A 22,268-nucleotide genomic window follows, 5' to 3' on the forward strand; every position below is an offset into this window, starting at 1 on the left:
TTGGTTGCAGCTTCTAATTAGTTAGGGGTAGACCCTAACTGCAAATCAAAATTCAGATGACACACCATGTCTTAAGGGTGGTAAAAGGGATTGGTGCAGAGCAAAGTATCTGTGAACTCCTGGGTCCCTGCGAGTCTGCATGTTCAGTCTTGCTAAGTCATAGCTTGGCTTACCGTGTTGTGTGAACCAGCTCTATGGTCAACTCAAATACCATTTTAATGCCTTATCTAATAAATTCTAAAGAAGTTCCTCTCTTAAAACTGCCTAACATGGCAGTTTTTCAAAAATCCTCACAACTTATTAATGAAGATGGCATAATAATAAAGTAATAGAGCCAGCAGAGGGAGCAAAAGTTAACTGCAAATGCTTGCTCTGTCATCAAAACACTATTTTAATATTCAGGGACAAATAAAAGGGGGAGATTTTAAAGTTCCAATTGAGTTTGTTTTCCAAACTAGTTTGTATTGTGGTAATATAGTCTGCTACACTTTCAGTGTTAAGTAGCAAAGCCTACTTCTGTTGTAATTAAACCTGCCTTTTATACTTAGGAAACGATTGCTTCTGAGAAAAAGGTACATCTGAAATCACTGGAAGGAACTGTGTTGCTTAATGCAACCTGAATTTCAAGTCCCAATGATCCAACATCTTTTTAGGTGGCTCAAGCATTTCCAGCCCCAGGTGATGCAGTGGGGCTCACGGTTGTGCAAAGATTTGAACTTGGATCTTCTTCATCCATAACTTCACTGCATCACATGGAAAAGATTGCATGTTCTGAGCCTAGAAGGACTAAAAAAGTAAATTACATTGCAGTGTTTGTGGCAGAGCAGTTAGTAAGCAGAGTCCTTTACTGATCTCCCTTTGCTCTTGGACTTTAGCCTTTTACCCTACTTACTTTTCTCTGTGACTGCCTTGAATGTGTCTCGATAGTTGCTGTTGCAGTTATTAAGCACATGCATTGTATTCTCTAGGGCAATACATTCTTTCTCAGCTAGCTGGATCTTTGCATCCAAATCGTCTCCTTCACGCTGAAGATCTTCCTTTTCCTGGGCAGCCTTGAAAGAAGAAAAATCACTATTAACAGAATTCAGAATCTTAAGATTAATACCCAGTCCCCGTCTGCCTTACACTGCAGTATTACACTTTGGTATTTATTAAAGAATCCATACCTCCATCATTTCTCCAATGAAAAGAGGGACGTCCTATTCAACAAAAACAATTTTATTATTTATACCCCACCCATCTGACTGGATTGCCCCAGCAACTGCACGACTTCCAACATATATAAAAATATAATAAAACATTAAACATTTTTTTAAAAACCTATACAGGGCTGCCTTCAGATGTCTTAAGGTTGTATGGTTTCTTATCTCCTTGGCTCAGAGGTCGCATATCTCCATACCCTCCAACATTTCTCTGATGAAAATAGGGACATCCTAAGAAAAATTGGTACATTCCAGGATCAAATCAAAAACTGGGACAGCTTCTGTAAATCCGGGACTGTCCCTGGAAAATAGGGACACTTGGAGGGTTTGTGAATCCTCTATCAGAAAGGGGTAAGTAGTTAAGCATGTGCCTATTGTCTAATAACACCTCATAATACTGCTTGTTTTCAATCCTGGGTGAAAATCTGGACATATGCAAAGATTTCTAGGCTTGCGTGAATCAACAGCAAATGTGCTGAATATTTGATACATGGCAATTCAACAGCAAGAAGGTTCTGTGAATCACCTGTGAAAATGTTTAACAGGGCCACCCAACAACCCTGAGGTTTTCCACTAAAACTACAGTCATACGTCAGGTTAAAGAAGCTTAAGGTTGAGTGTTTTCAGGTTGTGCTCCACGGCGACCCGGAAGTAATGGAACGTGTTACTTCCGGGTTTCGCTGCTCGCGCATGTGCAGACGCTCAAAATGACGCCATGCGCATGCACAGAAGCGGCAAATCGCAACATGTGCAGACGCGGGTTGCGTTCTGCTCTGGATGCGAATGGGGCTCCAGAATGGATCCCGTTCACATCCATAGGTACCACTGTACTGCCTGCCACCCCAAAAGACTCATGAAATGGTAGGGTGGGCATAGGTCACAGAACCTAAGGAGTGGAATAGGCTGCAGTTACTCAACCTTTAATAGATACTTTTATTTTTCAAACCTATTCCAAGCCTAAATAATAATAAGAGCAGCATGGGAACAAAGTGCAGCATACTATCTTAAAAACAACTTTGCAGAAGGGCAGGCAAAAGTGCAGCTAAAACCCTATGAATAGTACCCAACATGTTTTGAATGAGGTATGCAGGAAAAAGTGTGTGAGAAAGGTATGAAAAAGCAGGGGGAGAGAATGTGCAACCTATTCAGTTCAAAAGAATGCCTAAAACAGCTGGATAAATCAGAGTTCAGTTAAATGGGGAGGGGGCTGCTAACAAGCGCTAAGTGTAGGTGAGAGCCAGTGTGGTGTAGTGGTTAAGAGCGGTAGACTCGTAATCTGGTGAACCGGGTTCGCGTCTCTACTCCTCCACATGCAGCTGCTGGGTGACCTTAGGCTAGTCACACTTCTTTGAAGTCTCTCAGCCCCACTCACCTCACAGAGTGTTTGTTGTGGGGGAGGAAGGGAAAGGAGAATGTTAGCCGCTTTGAGACTCCTTTGGGTAGTGATAAAGCAGGATATCAAATCCAAACTCTTCTAGGTATATGGTCAGAAGTGGCCAATGAAGAAATTTTATCTGACCCCAGTCTACCAACTTTGGATCAGGACCCAATGAAAAGGTTGATCCAAGGGGAGGGGAGGAGTGATGGAGATTTTTTTATGGTTCATAACTTCTGAAAACAAATAAACATGTTTAGTTTCCCCCCCCCCCCAAGCCTTTTATGAGACACCATGCACATGGTCACATGAAACCTCTCTCAAGGTTTTGACCAAAGACGACTCTTAATAAAGCAACACCCTTACTGTTAAAAGGCACTGAAATTGTAACGTGTCCTGCCCACCAGTGGAAAGATTAGACTGAATGGCAACACACACTTCTGCTTCCTAGGCCAATGTCAAAAGTGCCACATTTTCCTTCTTCAATAATAAGTGTAGTCAGAAATACTACAAAAAGTTGTTGGGCCCACCTCCATGTCTATTCCTTCTGATTTTGAAGATGGTTGTGGATACTTTCTCTCATTTACACTTGGGATGATTGCACAATCCCTCGAATTCATGAGATTACTTGAGTAATCTCTATATTGAAGTGGCAGATCAGGAAGTTAAGAACCAACCCATAGTCCAATCTCACACTGGATTGGATACCCAGTAATGAAAACAGCAGAGATTGGAGATGAAGTATGGATAATTCGACAAGCTCATGGGCAGCATCTAAGCTGGAAGGTTACCTTGATGACGTAGTAAGTGTGAGTTTTCTCCTCTCCTTCTGGGGGCATCATGACAACGGTAATGATTTCATATCTGCTCTTCAATTTCTCAATTTTACCCAGTCGCTCATGAAACTCAGAACTGATTTGAGAAGAATAGGAGAAAATGACTAACAGGTTTGAAAGAAAATCATTTAACCCATGGTCATAAATATGTGAGAGGACGTTTCCTAAGAAATCAGGTACACCTGTTGGCCTTTGGGGGGAACAGGGAATTGACTTGAAAGTAATTATTATTTTATTATGTTTTGCTTTTATTACTTGCTTTATACAAAAGAAAACTCAAAGCAACTTTACAGCAAAATAAAATACAAGCAAGTAAAAGCAATTAAAAAAACACACCATGCAATACAAATCTAAGTTGTTCAACCAACAGTAAGAAAAACAAGTCCTACTATACCCCATTGAAAGATTAGCAGCACAGTAGAGGCTAACTTAGCAGTTCGAAAGCACCCCTGGGTGCAAGTAGATAAATAGGGACCGCTTACTAGCGGGAAGGTAAACGGCGTTTCCGTGTGCGGCTCTGGCTCGCCAGAGCAGCGATGTCACGCTGGCCACGTGACCCGGAAGTGTCTCCGGACAGCGCTGGCCCCCGGCCTCTTGAGTGAGATGGGCGCACCAACCCCAGAGTCTGGCAAGACTGGCCCGTACGGGCAGGGGTACCTTTACCTTTACCTTTAGAGGCTAACTTAAGCACCTAAAGCCTAGGCAAATAAAATTTTCTTAGCCTCACTATGATGGTGCCAGGTCCATCCATGTCCATAGAACCTATGGACAGTGCTGAAGGTTAGAGGGGAAAGCCTTTGTGCATCACTGAGATTGCGTTTCCCGGCAGTCCCTCCTACCCGGACCATGGAGCTTCCACAGACATATGTGATCCTTTCTTTGAAATGTCTTTTTGATTTTCCTGTGACTGCCAAGTAAGAGCAGGGCTACAAACTACACACAAATGTATGCAACAAAATCCTGGCAGTCAGCTCATCTAGCGAGGAGAAGCCGCTTTGAGAGGAGATGGTTTGGGGCAGAGAACTGTCCTATTTCAAAGCTACCTTTCTTTTGTTAAATTTAACAATTGCAGATTGAGATGAAGTCTGTGCTGCCTTGGTAAAAGACTTTCCAAATGCTACCCATCTAGATGCATCCTTGAGGAACCTCTTCCCTTTAGTGAGACTGTGTGTGAACCCTATAGCAGAGTGGATGATGCTGCTATTAAAAACAGACAACACAGTACTTAGGCTAGTGGTATACCCATCTATTCCAGTTGCTGCTGGTACCCAGTCCTCCCGACTCACAGTTGTCTCAAATCTCCACACATAGAAGGAGACAAATTCAACATTACATTGCAAATTCCTGCATCGTGGGGAGCCGCCATCCAAGGAACCTTACCCAAATATTTAAAGGTTTGGCATTTCACTCTTACAGCTGCAGAAGCTGCCCCCTGCTGATTGTATCTTAATATTGCCACTGCTCAGAGAGAATAAGCAACAGCAGGAAGCAACCCCAAATCAAATTATATGCAAGTGCCAATTAGTCATGTAATTATCACAGGAAAAACACACAGAGCCTGCCTGCTTGGCGAGGGGTTAAGCTCCAGTCACATTAAATCACTCTAATTTCCTATTGCGTGGGCTGTGGATGGGAGGAGGAGAATGGAAAAAAGGGCTGCCAAATCAGCTGGTTGAGTGTTCATTTCCCACTTGGCTTTAACCACCCGCTGCACAAAGATTCTTACTTCCCGATTTCTTAAAGCTGTAGAAAACAGGTCCTTGCAGCTCGTATCTTGGTTTCTGTAACTGACTGTAGCTAGCCTTTATTGGACCCTTTGCTGATTTACATTTTTATAGAAAGGTAGGGTACAAATGTGATAAACAAGCAAGCAAGCAGGCATAAAAGCAGGCTCCTAGTAACAGAACCCTGCCTGAGAATAAGTATTGAGTGTGTTTGCTTCTGTCTAGAGTTCTTGTACAAGGAAATTTAGAAGCAGCAAAGTAATAGCAATTCCTGACAACCAATCACACAGGTACATCAGTAATTAGCTAACTACCAAGGTTGAGAAAGGCAGCAAGTATAAAGTTGGTCTTCCAAAGTGATCCCTTCAATATCATGTGTTTCCTTGAAAAGAGAAATCTATTCCCACCTCCACGCAGCACCATAGGGCAAATACCTCAAAGTCTGACGCTCCTGCTCTATTATCCTTATCTGTGTCTCAATCATTGCCTTATGAACTTTGATATCCGCAGTTCTTTCTTCCATTGCCGTTTGAAGTTGCTGCTTCCGTTTTTCCAGGGAAAGAACTTGCTCTGCCTTGTTGTACAGGGTATCTCTTACACGTTTCAGCTCCAGTTTCAGGAGGTTATCTTCAATCAACATATCCTTCAGTTAGCAAAAGAAAAAGCATATTCAGCACTAAATCCAAAGCCTCCTGAGATGCAACTTTTTTTTTTGGAATAGTTTGGTTTCCAAACTTGTGACACGTCAATTTAGGTATGCCCAAGGGCCATGGACAGTCTGTCAGTGCAAAGAACCCAAGAATCTGTGCGGGTCAGCATTATAATAATTATTTTTATTTATACCTGCTTATCTGCTCTGGCTTTTTTTAGTAGCTTCTCTGATTTTTCAGTGAAAAGATTTAGCTCATCTACTCTGGTTGTCAAGCCAGCCATTTCTTCTCCAGTCTTAGTCATAGCCAACTTGATAAAATGGATGTCATTCTGAAAGAAAGAAAAAAAGAGTTGCTTTTAGTTTGGTCATAAATACTGTTTTGTTATCAGTAGACCCTTGCCACATCCCAGATCCTTACCTGAGCAAAATGTATTTAGGTCTCAGGCATCTGAGGTTACATTTAAACCCCTTCCTTCTTCCAAGAAGTTCAGAAACATGTGTGACATCTATTGATGTCCATCTGCTTGCATAACAGAAACCCACTACCACAACAAGATTTCTAATTTCTCTTTTCCCCACTCCAGCATTCCCCAAGCACCCCCAAAATCTGCTTCAAATGGTACCTGATCCTCTAGAGAAGAGGAAAGAGAAGTGTGCAAGGATGCCTGCTCATACTATATTAGATCTCCCCCTATAGAACCGGCATTCCCAGCCACACCTCTGTCCTGATATTGGCTGAGGACAAATGTGCTTAGTTCCGAACAATGAGTTACATTAGACCGTTATGTGGGCTATAAATTAATCATTGCTGTAGGTGCAATCCCATGAGATGAAAAGCCATACTACCTGGAGTTTCTTCTGCTGTGCTTGTAGAGTATTGTATGCTTGTTTCTTTTCTTCTGCTATCTTCGAAAGTTCAGCAACTTTTGCTTCTAAAACTTGCTTCTCATCTGTGTTAAGCTCCCCATGCAAGCGTGACAGCCTTCTCTCAACTTGCTGTATGTAAAAATCCTGTTAAAAATAGTTTAGGCAAGAAATAAAATGAACAGAGAGGCTGAAAAACAAACAATTAGAGTCATTTCTATACATGCTAAAACATTAACACAGAAAAAATTAGCTGTAGGACAGGCACCTAATTAAGTAATTGTTCCTGTACAATTGTTTCAGGCCTATAGGCCTTCTCATTTGTAGACTGTCTTAAAATGGATGGTGTGCAATGCTGGCTCCCAAGTAATCTTTTAAAAATATAACAAAGAGTCCCCAACCCAGAGAGAGTCTGCTTTAGGGAGGCTTACAGCTGAGTAGCAATCTTACCACTGCCAGTAGATGCTGATAAAAAGGGGTAAATTTTCAAAGTGGTGCATAGGAGTTATGCATACAAATCCCATTAACAAATAACAGGATTTGGGCATGTTCATCTCTTGTATCGCTTCAAAAATTTACCCTGAAGCAGCCATGGTTCAGAGGAGCCATAGCAAAAAGCTGATTTGGAAATCATACAATCCCATTCCAAACATATTTACTTGGAAGTAAATGGAATTAGTCTCCAAGTAAATGGATTTTTTTTTCCTTTTTAGAAATAGCTTCCTCTAATATCAATGACACTTACTATCAAATAAATATATTTTATAACTGAAGGATAAAACAATAACTTTATTAACTCTGAACTCAAATATTCTCTTACTTAATACTGTATTTTGCAAACACTTCTGATTTAGATTTTGTCAGAACTACACAATGAAAATATACACGCAATTATATGTATGTCAGTGAAAGGCTTAAAATGATTTCTTGACTATTTTTGGCTTCTGCCATCATCAACAGCACAGCTGGATTTCAAATCACAAAGTCTAGGAGACTGTGCTAAGAAAGGAGAAATTTATCAGGAAGGGGACACCTGTCAAAAGTGAATGTTTAAGAATTAGGAGTGCTCAGCCCATGGTGTTCTCCCAGTTCTTAAATGTCTACCTCTGCTTTCCCATTCTTTTTAAAAACCCTCTCTTGCAGCAGATGTCCCTTTGCTCACACACACACACACACACACACACACAACTTGTTATCCCTTACCTGCTTATACATGAGTTCTTGTTGTTTGAGTGTCTCAGCATCCACCCGGCATAAGCGACTGTGTAGGTTTTTCAGCTGTCCTTTGCGTCCATCTATTTCAGCTGAGCAACACTTCTCCTTGTCTTTAAGTTTCTGCAGCTCCTTAATTCTTTTGAACTGTTTGTCTCGCAGATGTTGTTCCAGTGCCTCTCTCTCCTAATGGTGTTAAAAACGTTCAAAATGTGAATGCTGTGCTATCTGTTGCTTTATCAATCTTTCCAATTCCAAGGTTGCTTCCAGGTGACCAATTTGTTTGTAGAATGTTTGCATGGAGGTTGAATGACACTCGCTATTTATTAAGCATTCATTCTGAATCCTACCAGTGGAACAGTGATAACCAGAAAGCACCCTAAGAATGTAAATGACTACACAGGGATGCACTTTTAAGTTTAACCAGAGTTAAGATTAGTTACCTTGGATGGGTCTGTCCCTCTTTGGGATGTGCACCTATTCTGCTCTGGCACCCAGGCCACCCCTTACCTGACACCTCCATCTTGCCTCTCCCTTTTCTTTCTAGAGATAGACCATTCCCACTCTCACTCCCACTATAACTTGTTGCAAAGTGTCACCTGAAAGACAACCACTCAGACAATTCTATCTCTCTCATCTACCTAAAGGGCAGACCACTATGTCCCTAAGAAAATAAGTTTTAACTTATTCATCCACTGATCTACCAAACACCGTTAGCCATTACCATAACTGAACACAAAAATATAATTCACTTTGACTGAAATGAGATCTCATTCTTTCTAAATGATTAAGATCTTAATTCAGATATTTTAATAACACATAGTGATCCTAAAACATACAGTGTTAAATAAGATTCAGTCCCAGCAACACTGCTTTCCTACAAGGGAGACTGGGGCAGCCACTGAGGAACAGAAGCTCAAGTGGAAAGAAAGCAATTTTGAGTGCATTATTCCCTGCCCATATCTTTTCACCATGAATTAACAGATGTGGCAAATAGACATGCATGGCTAATTTTGATGGAAAGCGTACTTATGACTAACACATTACAGACATTGTTCATCCTAGTTAAACTATCACCCCTCAGCTGTGGAACTGCTATGCTCTCAGGTTATCCACTTCCTGTGTAAGGAAAAAAGCACTGCATATGGTTTAGCTGCCCTCCTAAGAATATTACGGATAATCTCTTGCAGTCTGCAGTCAGGTTGTTTCATTTCAGTGCTTTCAGGTTCTCTGCCTTATTGTTATTTTAATTCAACTACTATTAATCCACATTTAGAAAATTCTAGACTTAAGTTCAAAGAAGAATTTAAAGTGCTTCTTGTTGAATTATGAAGTCACTTGAAGTCTAGTGTTATAGTATCATATGCCAAAAAATTAGCATTTAGAATAGAGCACAGTCCAGTGTCACAAACCGGTCCATGTTGTCTCACCAATACTACAAGATTAGTACCATTATGCAAAAATAGCCATTTTGGAAGACTGTCTGCTAAGCTTAAGGAGTGGAGACAACTGAGCTGTGTTCCCATCTTAAGTAATTTCAATAAAATATTTTGTCAGTGCTAGCAAGGGCACTAATCTACCTCTTGTGTCTATACAGATTGTTGATACTTAAGTTCCTTATGAAGATTCTGGTACAGCTCACCAGTAGCACATGAGACTCTTAATCTCAGGGTCGTTGAGTTTGAGCCCCACAATGGACTAAAGATTCCTGCACTGCAGGGGGTTGGATTGGATGACCCTTGTGGTCCCTTCCAACTCTATAATTGTATGATTTTATAACAGGCATTGATTGTGAGCCTCTTAGACCAGAAATAATGTCATCCAGAATATTAAAGCTTTGCACAACTGAATAGTGGTTAAAATACTGTTCATTTTTACCTTTCATGCTTCGTATGAACAGTTCCTGTAAGGATCATTATTATAGGTTTTCCTTAAATTACTTATAAAAAAAAATCCCATGTGGAAATAATGACCAGACTTTCCATACATCCTCTGTGATTCATTGGGTAATTCAAGGATTTTTGCTTTTGTGGTGCTTGTCATAACATTTGAGTTCCTTCACCTTAGAACTGTTGATTCTCTTTCCTCTGTGAATCTCATTCCCAATTCAGTCAAAACACATTTGTCTGGCATACACCTGATCTTACAGGTTTTCATCTCAAAATTTCTTATATGTTTATCTCAGTTCTTAATGGAAGTTCAAAGTATAGCAGAAATAATTAATCAGATAGAGCTCACATGGACAACAAATATTTCTGTAAAGTAACATATAAAAACTGAAACCGAATTGTCAGAGGTATCCATGTCCAATGGCACTTTGACAAACTGCTGGTAACAGTGAAAGAAAGTATACTTTTTATTTATATTTGCTTTTACCTTGACACTTTTCTCTTTCTCTTTCAGGAGCTCTTCCATTCTGGCTGCTTTTTCTTCTAAAGTCAGTGCTTGGTTTGTCACATATTTCAGTTTACTCGCAAGACTGTCATTCTGGTCCTTTATCACGTTTAGCCTTAGCACAGATTTATGGGGTGAGAAGGAAAGTTACATATAATTTTCAAAAGAGAAAACTGGAGCTAATATCCCTAACCCTCAAATTAATATAAACTACATGTAACTCTAAGAAATGTAATTTGCTATTTAGGATCTCTAACAACTTACTTAGTAAGGAGCCCAAATTTCAGCCATTGTTTTGATACAGTTTAAAGACAAAATAAATCAGATAGTTTCATTACACTTAATAGCTTATCACATATAAAGATATGAATCATGAAACACCTTTAAAGCTTTATCAAAAAAGGAATTGGGAAATTGGGAATTTCCTGGTCAACTCTCATACTTTTCCAGAATGTAGAAGAGAATGGATGGAATACTGTACCATTCTGAGAGAATCTACAGATTGGTATGGAAAAGAGAAGACAAGATAATAAATTCTAGCTGGGGAGGTAGGGGAGACAATGTTTAGCATCCAGGTAATACAGCACCTTGCCCTAAATTATGCTCCAAGTCCCAAAGTTTCCCTAAGTCTTTTTAAAAAAACATAGCTAACAAAAAATGGTTCAGTAAATGTTAAATAGTCATATTTGTGACTCTGCCCATGCCATCGTTTTTCATCATTGTCTAAAGTATCTATTCTTCTTGTACTTGTTACATAAGTATTTTTTAAATAGCTATAGCAGTCATCTCACCATTTATAATGCCTACCTTAAAGTTTTCTCTTGGATTTCCTTTTTAAGGTTAGCTACATTGATCCTCATCGCTTCTAACTCAGAAGCAGTTCCATCCACAGTAGCTTTCAAGGTATCCAGCTAATGGTTAGGTTTCATGAATATTGAAAACATAAGTGTTTATTCAGAGTACTGTGGTCATTTTGAAATCATAGCTGTCAGGCAGCCCACCAACTTCCCACATTTGTACTGTAACACAGATTTTGTATTTGTAACACAGATTTTATTTTTTTATTACTAACAGCTAACTATTACAAGGGACGCGGGAAGGTAAACGGCATTTACGTGTGCTGCTCTGGTTCGCCAGAAGCGGCTTAGTCATGCTGGCCACATGACCCGGAAGCCAATAAAGCAAGATGAGCGCCGCAACCCCAGAGTCGGTCACGACTGGACCTAATTGTCAGGGGTCCCCTTTACCTAACTATTACAAGTATTACTTTGATAAAGAAAACCTGCATTTCTGTCATGCAAACATTCCCAATTTTAGGTGTGCACCCCTTGTTTTCATACCTTTTTACTTTAAATTTTATGAATATTTCTCTGTGAACTTCCCATCAAAAACTTACTGAAATGAAAGCGTGTACAGTATTGGTTTTTTCTCAGTTTATGCTACTTGATTGTGAAGTGCAGTTTGGCTGGAATAAACTACAAAGTCCACTCCAGTGGACTGAGTCCACAGAATTCACTTCACTAGGCCACAAATGTTGAACTTAGGATCTGGGTGACTCAAGTTCAAATAGGTGCTGAGCCACAAACTCACGTGGCTGCCAAGCCACAGTTTCCCATATTGAAAATGGAAAATATTGATGACGTTCAGAAAGAAGACTGAAGTACTGGCGGGAAAGATAAAACTTTTACAGAATTGGGACTTCTAGAAGTTAATAACAGTCATAGTAAAAATGATAAATTCTAAAATTTGTGGCTAGATTTTATAGCCATGGGGGATTTTAGTTACGTGCATAAAATTAAATTGAAAGGTGAAACGAGAGAATAAACCTACTATTTCAGTTGATAAAAGATGTAAAGTTGACAAAGCATCATGAGCATTTTTACAGCTTTCCCAATTCAAATGCCAATGCCCAAAGTCTGAACCCCTGGACAAATGCCACAAATGCACTGACCATAACAAGTTTTGATTATAACTTCTTCTGATGAATCTGTTAGTAAACATCAGACATAATGGGACTATCAGTTCTAGAAAGGTGTCTTCATTTTGCTGCACTTTAACTTTCTCAGGTTTACAGCATATTTCTGCTATGACAGCATGGGCAGACATTTTGTTCCAAAGTGGCATTCCAAACTGAAAAAGATTAAAGTCTCCATACTATATATGATGTTAAAATTACCTCATCCTGGAACTGATTTCGATTGGCCTCCTCTTTTTGGTAATCTAGCCTCAGTTTGGTAGCTAGCCGATCAGCCACGGCGATTCTCTTCTCATACTCCATGTTATTACCGCTCTCATTTGCCAAAAACTGAACCTTGTCTTTAAGCAAACTTTCCTTCGCACGGATTGCCCGCCTTGCCTGTGCTAAAAGCTAGGCACAGAAAAATATACAAATCAGTTGTAAACATGCTGCTGGATCAACAAACCAAGAACCGCAAAAAAAATAAATGTTAAATTTGTTGTTCACGGGACTGTTTGTTTTGCTTTCTTGCTTTAACAGTTAATGGTGGGAAAACCCAATTATATACACTGTATTGGTACGAATATAGTCCACATTTTCCCCAAAATCTAGCTTGTATAAAACCTGAGTACAGTCTTTAGTTGTGCACTTATAGGTAGAGAAGGTGTGATTTAAGATGAGGCCTCAGGAACCACAGAGAGCTTTAGTAATTTTAGTAAAAAGATCACCTGCCCTTCTCAATAGGTGGCACTGGTTGCCCAGTATTATTCTGTGTGAGACGAGTCTAGAGGTTGCATGTGTTTTTAAAATTGTGCCAGAGATTTATGATATTTTTTTTCTTCCAAAGAGAACTCATTTTACGAGTGCGGTTTATATTTTGGGGTGGCTTATATTCAGACCAATATGATAAAACCCATATGACATTCAGCTCTTTAGGAAATGGAAGCCCAGATGAAATTACATATTTTAAGAGGTCAAAAAGCCAGAAAATAGTTTACCAAGGCACACTTATCTATTTCTTGATCTCTTTTCTGCATTTGTTCTATGGTGCTCTCCCACTGCCTGATAAGTTCTTGTCTTTCATGATGAACCCTGCGGAAATCTTCAGCTGTTTTATCCAGCTCTATCTGTAAAGAGAAGTGGAAACTAATAACAATATATACCAGGTATAAGAAGCACTTGAAGTATAAATGCAAAACCCATTCTCCAGTGGACAAACCTGAGCAGCCAAGGTTTCTGTAAGCTCATTGTCAAGAATTCTGCGTCTGTTATTACATTGTACAGTCAGCATTTCAATCTGTAGAGTTAACATCTGAAAAGATAATGAAACGTACTTTTAAAAATACTGAACTCTAATTATAAAATAGAAGCATTACCACTGCCATGTTTTCAGAAAACCTCAGGTCATAAAATCCTAAGGGCTAGGAAGGACTCAAAGATTATCTGGACCATCTACTTATAACTCCATCGGAAGTATCCAGTGTGGCTGTTTGGCTCATGCAACAGAATAACACTTTGCACAACCAAACCTCTTCTCCTCCATTCTGCACCCCATCCCTCATAATCCACTCCAGATTTTCATATTTGATATTGTCTTATTTTGTTGTAAAATACCATTAATAAACAAGTAATAGTTGCAAACATCCATGTTTCGCATCTCATGTCTTAGTACGGCACTACACCTCTTTCCCATCCAACCAGATGCTGCAAGTAATATGTGAACTTTAATACATGTGAACTTTAAATAAAATATATACATACTTGCAATTTGCCATCATCTTGCTGTGCATACTTCTGGATTGCAACTGCATCATTGTCTTTGCGTGCAGACTCTTCTAACCAAGCCTCCAAAGCTTGCTGGTCCCAGTTCATTTGGCATCTTAAGGCTTCCAGCTTCTGAGTCACTTTGAAAATATTGTTCTAAATATAGTAGGAAGGAAAAAGGAAAAAAAGGAGACGTAATAAAAAAATCATACAATATCATCTTTTTATTTGCCCAACAAACAACTAACTAACTAACTTGAGGCAAAGAACTAAGCTAACTTGAGGCTGCTTACCTGTGGAAAATATTGAGTTTAAATACTGTCAGAATCTGTTTTGTGTATCTCTTGGTTCTCTGCCTTTCCCCCCTCCAGTAATCTGAAATCCTACTCTGAAGACAAGTCTGAAGACACTGAGTTACAGTAGATGGGAGTGATGGGCCCAAATAAATAAAAACAGGTTGTATTTATAACAGAGGGCTATGACTAACTCATCACGTTGAAAGGACTTTAATTCACATGACTGCTTCCAAGAAAGGTAAGGGGACAGACTAGCTGCTTCCAAATCTTTCCTATATATGTGTATTTGTACCAGACATGACAGGACAGTCACATGTGTTTCAAGCATGTATCTACCGTGTTCATATAAAAACCAGAACTGGAAGTGGATCTACTACTTTACAGCAAAAGAGGTGAGTGGAGAAGGGGACAAAAAACAATCCCCTTTTCCAACCTTACTTCTATATTGCTTTAAACATTTTTTCTTTCTACCCAACTAGTTTCCGGCATTGGAGCTGGCTAGGGGAAATTGCATAAAAGCAGAGACACACCTAGCACAACTGACATGTCACTCTAGTTTGACCCTTTTGGAGGAGATAAAAATGATCATTATCATTGCTGGGATCCAAAGACTTATTTGACACTTCTTACTTCTTCTGCAAGTTCAGTGGAATTGTACACAGTGGATTCTCATGCCATATGAGAAAACATCAGTACAGAATACCAATAATATGCATAAAACCATCTGTTACTACAAATCCATGCCAAACACCAACTATTATTGAGGGAGAAATCCTACGCACAAGAAATTCACATAAAGCAAGCCTAGGAAAATAATGCAGCATAAAGTTACACCAGATCTAAACCTCATCTGGCAGCAGGGCTGTTGCTGCTTTGCCTAAGCATGGCAGAGGGAAAACAAGCCTTTAAAAGTGTTCTGTGCTGGGTTGCCAAGGCACGTGACCAAGATGAATGGGTTTAGGATGCAGGTGAAGTCCTTCCTCTCTGGTCCCACTTCTGCCATGCCTCTGAACTGCCCCATTTGAGGAATTTACACTGGCCTTCAGTTACCCAGCTTTGGCTCAGTTGGGATGAACAAGTTATGTAGGCCTGTATTTGGCTAAGCCTCTGAATTCATTGCTTGTGCTGCTGGCAAGGACAAGTCCTCTTGGAATGTTAATACTGTGAACTCCCCCTCCATTGAAGGCTTCGGGTGTAAATATGTGTGAATAAACCATATTTATATGAGTGCCTCAATAAGAGACTGCTTCTTATTAAGTACAGTTTTGCCCCAAGTAAACAGTTCCTGGAAAACCGAGTGGTAAGCAGGGACAGGCTATAGATAAGCAATAGAGAACATGTTTTGCATGCCCAAGGTCCCAGATTCAATCCCAAACATTTCCTGCCAGTCACTGTAAGCAGAACTGAGCTAGATGAACTAAATGTCTGACAGCTTTTTAAGTTTCTACCGTATTTTTCGCCCTATAGGGCGCACTGGCCCATAGGGTGCACCTCGTTTTTTTGGGGGGAAATAAATTTTTAAATAATTATTTCCCCCCCCCCCCAGCCCGAGCTTCCCCCGACTCCAGCCCCCAGAACAAGCTGCTAGCCGCAAGCCTTGCAAGCCCAGCGGGAACTCCTGCTGGGCGCGCAAGGTTTGCGGACATCTGCCCGGAGCGCGCCCTGTGCTTCGGGCTGCAGGCTGCTGCCGGCAAGCCTTGCACGCCCGGCAGGAACTCCCACCGGGCGCACAAGGCTTGCGGACATCTGCCCAGAGAGTGCCCCGTGCTTGCAGACAGCTTCCTGAAGCCTGGAGACTGAGAGGGGTCGGTGCGCACCGACGCCTCTTGCTCTCCAGGCTTCAGGGAAAGCCTGCATTCGCCCCATAGGACGCACACACATTTCCCCTTCATTTTTGGAGGGGGAAAAGTGCGTCCTATAGGGCGAAAAATATGGTAATCAACCACGTTAAAGTGACCAAGTAAAGTAAACCAAGATAGTAGTTCAGATAACCATTTCCACATTGTACCCTAATCTTGCATTAAAAACCTTAAATACTTGGATCATTAAAATACTTTAGGAGGGAATGCTGCAATAAAACAGTATGAATATCAAAACTGTTGCTGTGTGAAGTCCTTTGTTTGATGCAGCCGAGAAGCTCAGTGCAAGAACAGCAGCAGAGAAAGCTTCCAACTTTAGGAATATATTTTTCAGATATGTGATGAAATACTTGAAACATACTTCTTGACTATTTTTCTTCTCTCGTAATGAAACCATTTCATTCTCCAGTCTTTGAATCTCGCTTTTCAGTCGCCCCACTTCTCTCTCTGCGAGGGATTTAAAATGCTGCTCAGTTTCAATTTCATTCTGCCTGGCTCTGAAAAGAGACTAAAGAGAAAGGCAATTAATTATTTTTCAGGGTTAACAAGCAGTGATGATTTAAAGCCACCTTTTGTGCTTGTTTCCTTTTTAGAAGAAATTGAAGTTAAAAATGGATGGAAATTTATAAAACATACAACTAAGGAGTTCCACTTAAGTAAATATCCAAGAACCTTTCTGATAGGTATTGAGACTTAGAAAGGTATGAGTTTTGTATAACAAAAGATCCAGCATTATCTCTTGAAGCAGTTTCCTACGGTTAGCTATCCAAGTGATGCAAACATTTCAAATGAGATTTTGAATCCATTGTTTTATTTTTCTGTAGTCCAGAGCAGAACAAATGTAGTGTTAATTATATTCACGTGTGTTTCTCTACCAATTTGGAGTCTATTTCATTCAAAAAAAAGTAACTGCAGAACATCTTAATATCAAGAGCTGCTATATGAATTAACTGACAGAAATTATTAACTGTCATGATTAATAATCATTTAATTTTCCAGATAAAATATTCTATCTCTTACAAAGAAGTTCCATAATCTTATCTAGAACCAGCATAACCAGTTATAAGATCTCTCATTTTTGCTAGAATCCCTTTGACTTATAAAAATCCATTAAATCTTTAAGTGCCCACACTATCAATGATATCATTTTGCTTATAACATTTCTTTGGTAAATATTATGAACCGGCTATGCATTGCCTACTGACAAAAGAGGAATACAACTCATTTAAAAATTATGTTTTCTGTTTCATGTACCCTGATCTTATGCATGTTTACTCAGAAGTGAACTCTACAGAGTTAAATGTGTCTTGTTTCCAAATAATTGCACACAGGATTACAGCTCTGCATAACAATCCTAAGCATATTTCCTTAGAAGTAAATTCCATTAAGTTTATTTATGCTTAATAAGTGTGCATAGGATGGCAGGCCTGAAAGGCTGTAATACAGCAACATTTCTGGTTAGTGTCTGGATGGGAGATCACATGGAATCTTATGTTTACTACCTTGAAGGGAAGAAAGATGGGTATATTTAGATAAAATTGAAATCCAGTGCCAATTTAGTTGGGAGTATGCCTCACTGAACACAGTGGGATTTACTTCAAAATAAACATGAACAGGACTACATTGCACATGTATTTCACCAAAGAAGTGCTCTTAAGCATCTACCTGTGTCAAATTAAACTCCTGCCTGACGTTCTTCAAATGTGATGTCATTGCAGCAATACGGTCTTCAAAGTCAGTCAACTGATTTTGTAAGTTTGCCTTTTCTTTTTGCAATTTTTGCAGCTGTAAACAAAATTCAATATATTTTAGTGTTACAAAATATTAGAAGTACTAGAAGATCAGAAGATGGTCAGGTTTTTTAGATACTATTGCATTTAGGGGTGGGGAAGAAAAACCACAAAGTCTACATACATGAAAATATTTGATGATTTGTTCAGAAATAAATTGGTGCATTCATATTTCACCACTAGCAGCCGAGTATGTTTCACAGTACTCCCCTTACCAGATGTTTGTATCACCACATCTTCAATTCATCAGATATGTTTGTTTGTGTACACACCAAGGTATGTTGACAGGGTGGGGATGTCTTTACCCCATGCAAAGGTGTTTACACTTTGGTTAGAAACGAATTAGCAATTAAGAAAGGCTTAAGGATCCAATCAGTGTGAAGCTGTTTTAAGAAATAATACATCAAACAGTAGCATTTTACACCAAATTTCAGGATACATATGCATTAAACACCCAGCACTGGAAACACACAGTAAATGGGAATGTCAGCACAGCCATCCATAAAATATATCCACTTTTAAAGGCAAGTTAACCCTACTTCCTTCCCTGTTTGCCATACTTTGCCACAGTTTAACCAATACACACATCCTAACCCTGTGCATAAATAGATTTAGGCTGGGTTGGATATAAAATTTGTTCGTGCAGGAGACTGGACAAACTCCAACCATAATGCATATATAATGGAATTTACTGCCACATGGCGTTTAGCCTAAATGGCCTTTTAAAATGATTACATAAATGCACGGAAAATTACTCTCTTAACACCTATTAGCTATTATAGCTAACTTGGAACCTTCATGTCCAAAGTCAATTCATCTCTGAATACCATATGCTGGGCACAAACAATAAAGGCCGCCTTTACACCCAGCTCATGTTCCTACCTCATCTGGTTAGCCAGTGTAAGGAAACAGAACGCTGAACTAAAATAAGCAGACGGACCTTTACTCTGATCCAGCAGTGCTCTCCTAAGCCAACTTTTCTGACCAATTATGGACAGCTCCGAAAATATAAAGAGCAGAACACAGCCCTATGAGGCACCATACTGCATCAGCACAATGTTTCCCAACCCCCAGGTGGTTGAGGCATGCTTTATTTTCTCCTCTGAATTCAAGGAACTCTTCACTCTTGCCCTTGAAGAAAATTCCTATTTTGAACCGCCTCTGCTCTGCACTAGTCACTCTGCATTGGAAGGCAGCAAGCCCAAAGTAGATGTACTCATGCAGAGATGGAGCAGCAGCCTCGCAGGTCTATTAACAGCTCTTAGCCATGACAAGTAAATGCGCTGAGGCAGTATATGCCTCTGAAAACCAGTTGCTGCTTGGAATCCAGTTTTAGATGGACCCCTAAGTGTGACTGAAGGCCTAGAAGCAAGGCTCTTCTTTAAATTCGCTTCCAGTGCCATGTTGCTACATCTCTGTACCGGGGAAAGACTGAAATGTCCCCATCACACCCTATGCAAAGATGAGACACACATCTTTCACACACACAGAGCATCCTTGGAAGTAGAGTTTGACTGGAAGAATTTTTGCACCAGAGCATAATGCAATGAGAAAACAGGTGGACACTTTTGTGCGTGGGGGTTTTTTTTGGGGGGGGGGGATTCTTCGGTTTCAATTCTTCTATCAGCAATGGTTGTGGCACACTAAGCACATAGTTGAGGAAATTCCTGCACTTGGGGGGGCTGGTCGGCCAAAATCACCCAACCCACAACTCACTTTCCAGGAGATCCCACTCCTTCCCGCTCCAATAACATTTGGAGTGGGGAGGCTTTACAGCCCCACTCATTTTTAATCGGCATCATAGACATGTAGACTTGGAAGAGACCCCGAGGGTCATCTAGTCCAACCCCCCACAATGCAGGAATCTCAACCGAAGCACCCAGGGGACAGATGGCCATCCAACCTCTGCTTAAAAACCTTCAAGGAAGGGGAGTCTGCAGACTCCCGAGGGAGGCCGTTCAACCCTCAAGCAGCTCTCACAGCCGGGAAGTCCTTCCTGCCATTTAGTTGGCACCTCCTTCCTCCTGGTAACTTGAATCCACTGGTTTGAGTCCCACCCTCCAGAGCAGGAGAAAACAAGCTGGCTCCCTCTTCCATGGGACACCCCTGAAGATATGTGAAAGGTGGATATACAGTGGTACCTTGGGTTAAGTACTTAATTCGTTCCGGAGGTCCGTTCTTAACCTGAAACTGTTCTTAACCTGAAGCATCACTTTAGCTAATGGGTCCTCCCGTTGCTGCCGTGCCACCACTGTGTGGTTTCTGTTCTCATCCTGAAGCAAAGTTCTTAACCCGAGGTAATATTTCTGGGTTAGCGGAGTCTGTAACCTGAAGCGTATGTAACCCGAGGTACCACTGTATTTCCTCTTCCCCAGGCTAAACATATGCCAATCCTTCAACCGTTCCTCATCAGGCCAGGCTTCCAGGCCCTTCATCCTCTTGGTCTCTTGCCTGTGTTCCAGCTTGTCCATGTCCTTATTCAGTGATGGCGCCCCAAAACGGGACAAGGCGCTCCAGGTGCGGCCTGACCAAGGCAGACTCCGAGATGGAGCCAAGGGGGCTTGGAAGAGGAGGTCCGTCCCACCTGCCCTTGCCTCTCAAAAAATATTTATTGGTTTTCACAACATTAGAAACAAACAAACACATAAGACAAACAAACATAAATCATAGCCTTATTAAAAATTACACTTATTAACATTGTTAAGTGACTTCCTCGCTTCCCCTTGGTTGAATTTCATTGCATGTCCTTTTAACGGTTTTCCAAATCACAGTTCTTATAAAAAATTAACTTAAACATCAACATCCTTAGATCTTCACATTATGAAATTAAACATATTAACGCCCTGGCCTCTCTTACCCCCCCACCCCACCCAGGTCCGCCAACTCGCCTCGTCCTCCAGAGCCTTGTTTTCCGCGTTGGCCACGGGGATGGCGAAGCCGTCGTCCCAGTCCAGCTCGGCCAGTATCGAAGCGGTGGAGTCGGCTCCGCCATGGCCGCGGTCGCCCAAGGCGTTCATGGCGCCCCTTCCTCAGCTCGGGGCTCCCGCCGCCGCCGCCGCCGATGCCGGCCCTGAGCAAAGCCAGACGCGCGCCGTTGGTTGCCTTGGCAACGGCCGGCGCGAGGCCTTGGCAACCGCCGCGCAGGCAGGCAGGCGGGCGGGCAGGCAGGCCTCATCCTGGGCCCGGCGGGTTTATAAAGCCAAGAGCGGTGCTGTGGCGGCCGGATTCTCCCTACGCCCCCTCACTCGGGGTCCGGCCGGTGGGGTGGCGGCGGCGGCGGCGGCTCGGCAACACGAGGCGCCTCCAGACCAGTGTTTATAGTGCTCCTCGTGAGCAGGAACATTTCGCAGCTTGCCCGCCACGTCGGAGGCGTCAGAATAAACTGATATCCCAGTCCCATTGAATCTGGGTTTAATTCCCACATATATAGATGAGATTCCCATATATATGAGAATATATATATATATATATATATATATATATATATATATAATACACATTATATTTATATATTATATTTTAATATATATATAAATATATTAAGTCCTATATTAAATTATATATATTAAAATAAGAGCTAAGAGCGTTTCCAGGCTGTCGCAAATTGAGGTGGCGCCATTGGGAGGTCTTCAGATTTCTTGTGGAACGGATGCGCTGAAAGGGTCATTGGCTTTTGTCTGACCTCCCTGCAAACGAATCGGGATGAATGCTCCATAGGCAGCTCTTTTGGAAGTGCCCATTATTATATGGAATACTTCGCTATAAGTTCCTCGTTTATAACATGAGCCAGCGGTATGTGTTGTTGGAGAGCACAGTTTTAAAATGGCGGGGGGGGGGGGGGGTCCTACATTATGTTTGGAAGGTTTTTATGCCTTTTTTCTAAAAAAAAAACCAGGTGCACGTATGCACAGACAGTAGGCATCTCACTCCCATTTACTCATGCCCACCGCATCTCAAAAACCGATTCAATTTTTTAAAAAGCTGTGCCTTTTCTGCTGTTTGAGAGGCAGACGTTCACAAACTATGCAGAATTTAAAACAAAATAAAAAAATTCCTTCCAGTAGCACCTTAAAGACCAACTAAGTTAGTTCTTGGTATGAGCTTTCGTGTGCATGCGCGAAAAGCTCATACCAAGAACTAACTTAGTTGGTCTTTAAGGTGCTACTGGAAGGAATTTTTTAATTTTGTTTTGACTATGGCAGACCAACACGGCTACCTATCTGTAACTGTATGCAGAATTGCTCTGCCTGTTAATTCATTTCTTAGATGCACAAGAGATAATGGGGGTGGGGGGTGGGCAAGGGACCAACACCCCTTTGCTCGGCCCATACATGTGCAATTGA

At 41.0% G+C, this 22,268-nt stretch overlaps 1 protein-coding gene across 1 annotated transcript in view; it reads right to left on the reverse strand.

The window, feature by feature from the left end:
• The window catches only part of CCDC39 (coiled-coil domain 39 molecular ruler complex subunit), a 29,055-nt gene extending 8,045 nt beyond the window's left edge, over window positions 1-21,010 (reverse strand). The window contains exons 1-15 of the mRNA XM_079977746.1: window positions 20,814-21,010; window positions 17,801-17,920; window positions 16,497-16,643; window positions 13,978-14,136; window positions 13,436-13,528; window positions 13,215-13,343; window positions 12,436-12,627; window positions 11,067-11,170; window positions 10,242-10,374; window positions 7,857-8,051; window positions 6,636-6,800; window positions 5,981-6,118; window positions 5,572-5,780; window positions 3,369-3,489; window positions 893-1,052 (exon numbers count right to left, since the gene is read on the reverse strand). Of these exons, the coding sequence (XP_079833872.1) occupies window positions 893-1,052; window positions 3,369-3,489; window positions 5,572-5,780; window positions 5,981-6,118; window positions 6,636-6,800; window positions 7,857-8,051; window positions 10,242-10,374; window positions 11,067-11,170; window positions 12,436-12,627; window positions 13,215-13,343; window positions 13,436-13,528; window positions 13,978-14,136; window positions 16,497-16,643; window positions 17,801-17,920; window positions 20,814-20,942 (2,194 nt within the window). The 5' untranslated portion in view covers window positions 20,943-21,010. The remainder of the gene's footprint in view (window positions 1-892; window positions 1,053-3,368; window positions 3,490-5,571; window positions 5,781-5,980; window positions 6,119-6,635; window positions 6,801-7,856; window positions 8,052-10,241; window positions 10,375-11,066; window positions 11,171-12,435; window positions 12,628-13,214; window positions 13,344-13,435; window positions 13,529-13,977; window positions 14,137-16,496; window positions 16,644-17,800; window positions 17,921-20,813) is intronic.
• Window positions 21,011-22,268: the final 1,258 nt, after the last annotated feature.

This window comes from Podarcis cretensis, assembly GCF_951804945.1.
Source record: "Podarcis cretensis genome assembly, chromosome: 5".
In the NCBI taxonomy this organism is placed as follows: domain Eukaryota; kingdom Metazoa; phylum Chordata; class Lepidosauria; order Squamata; family Lacertidae; genus Podarcis; species Podarcis cretensis.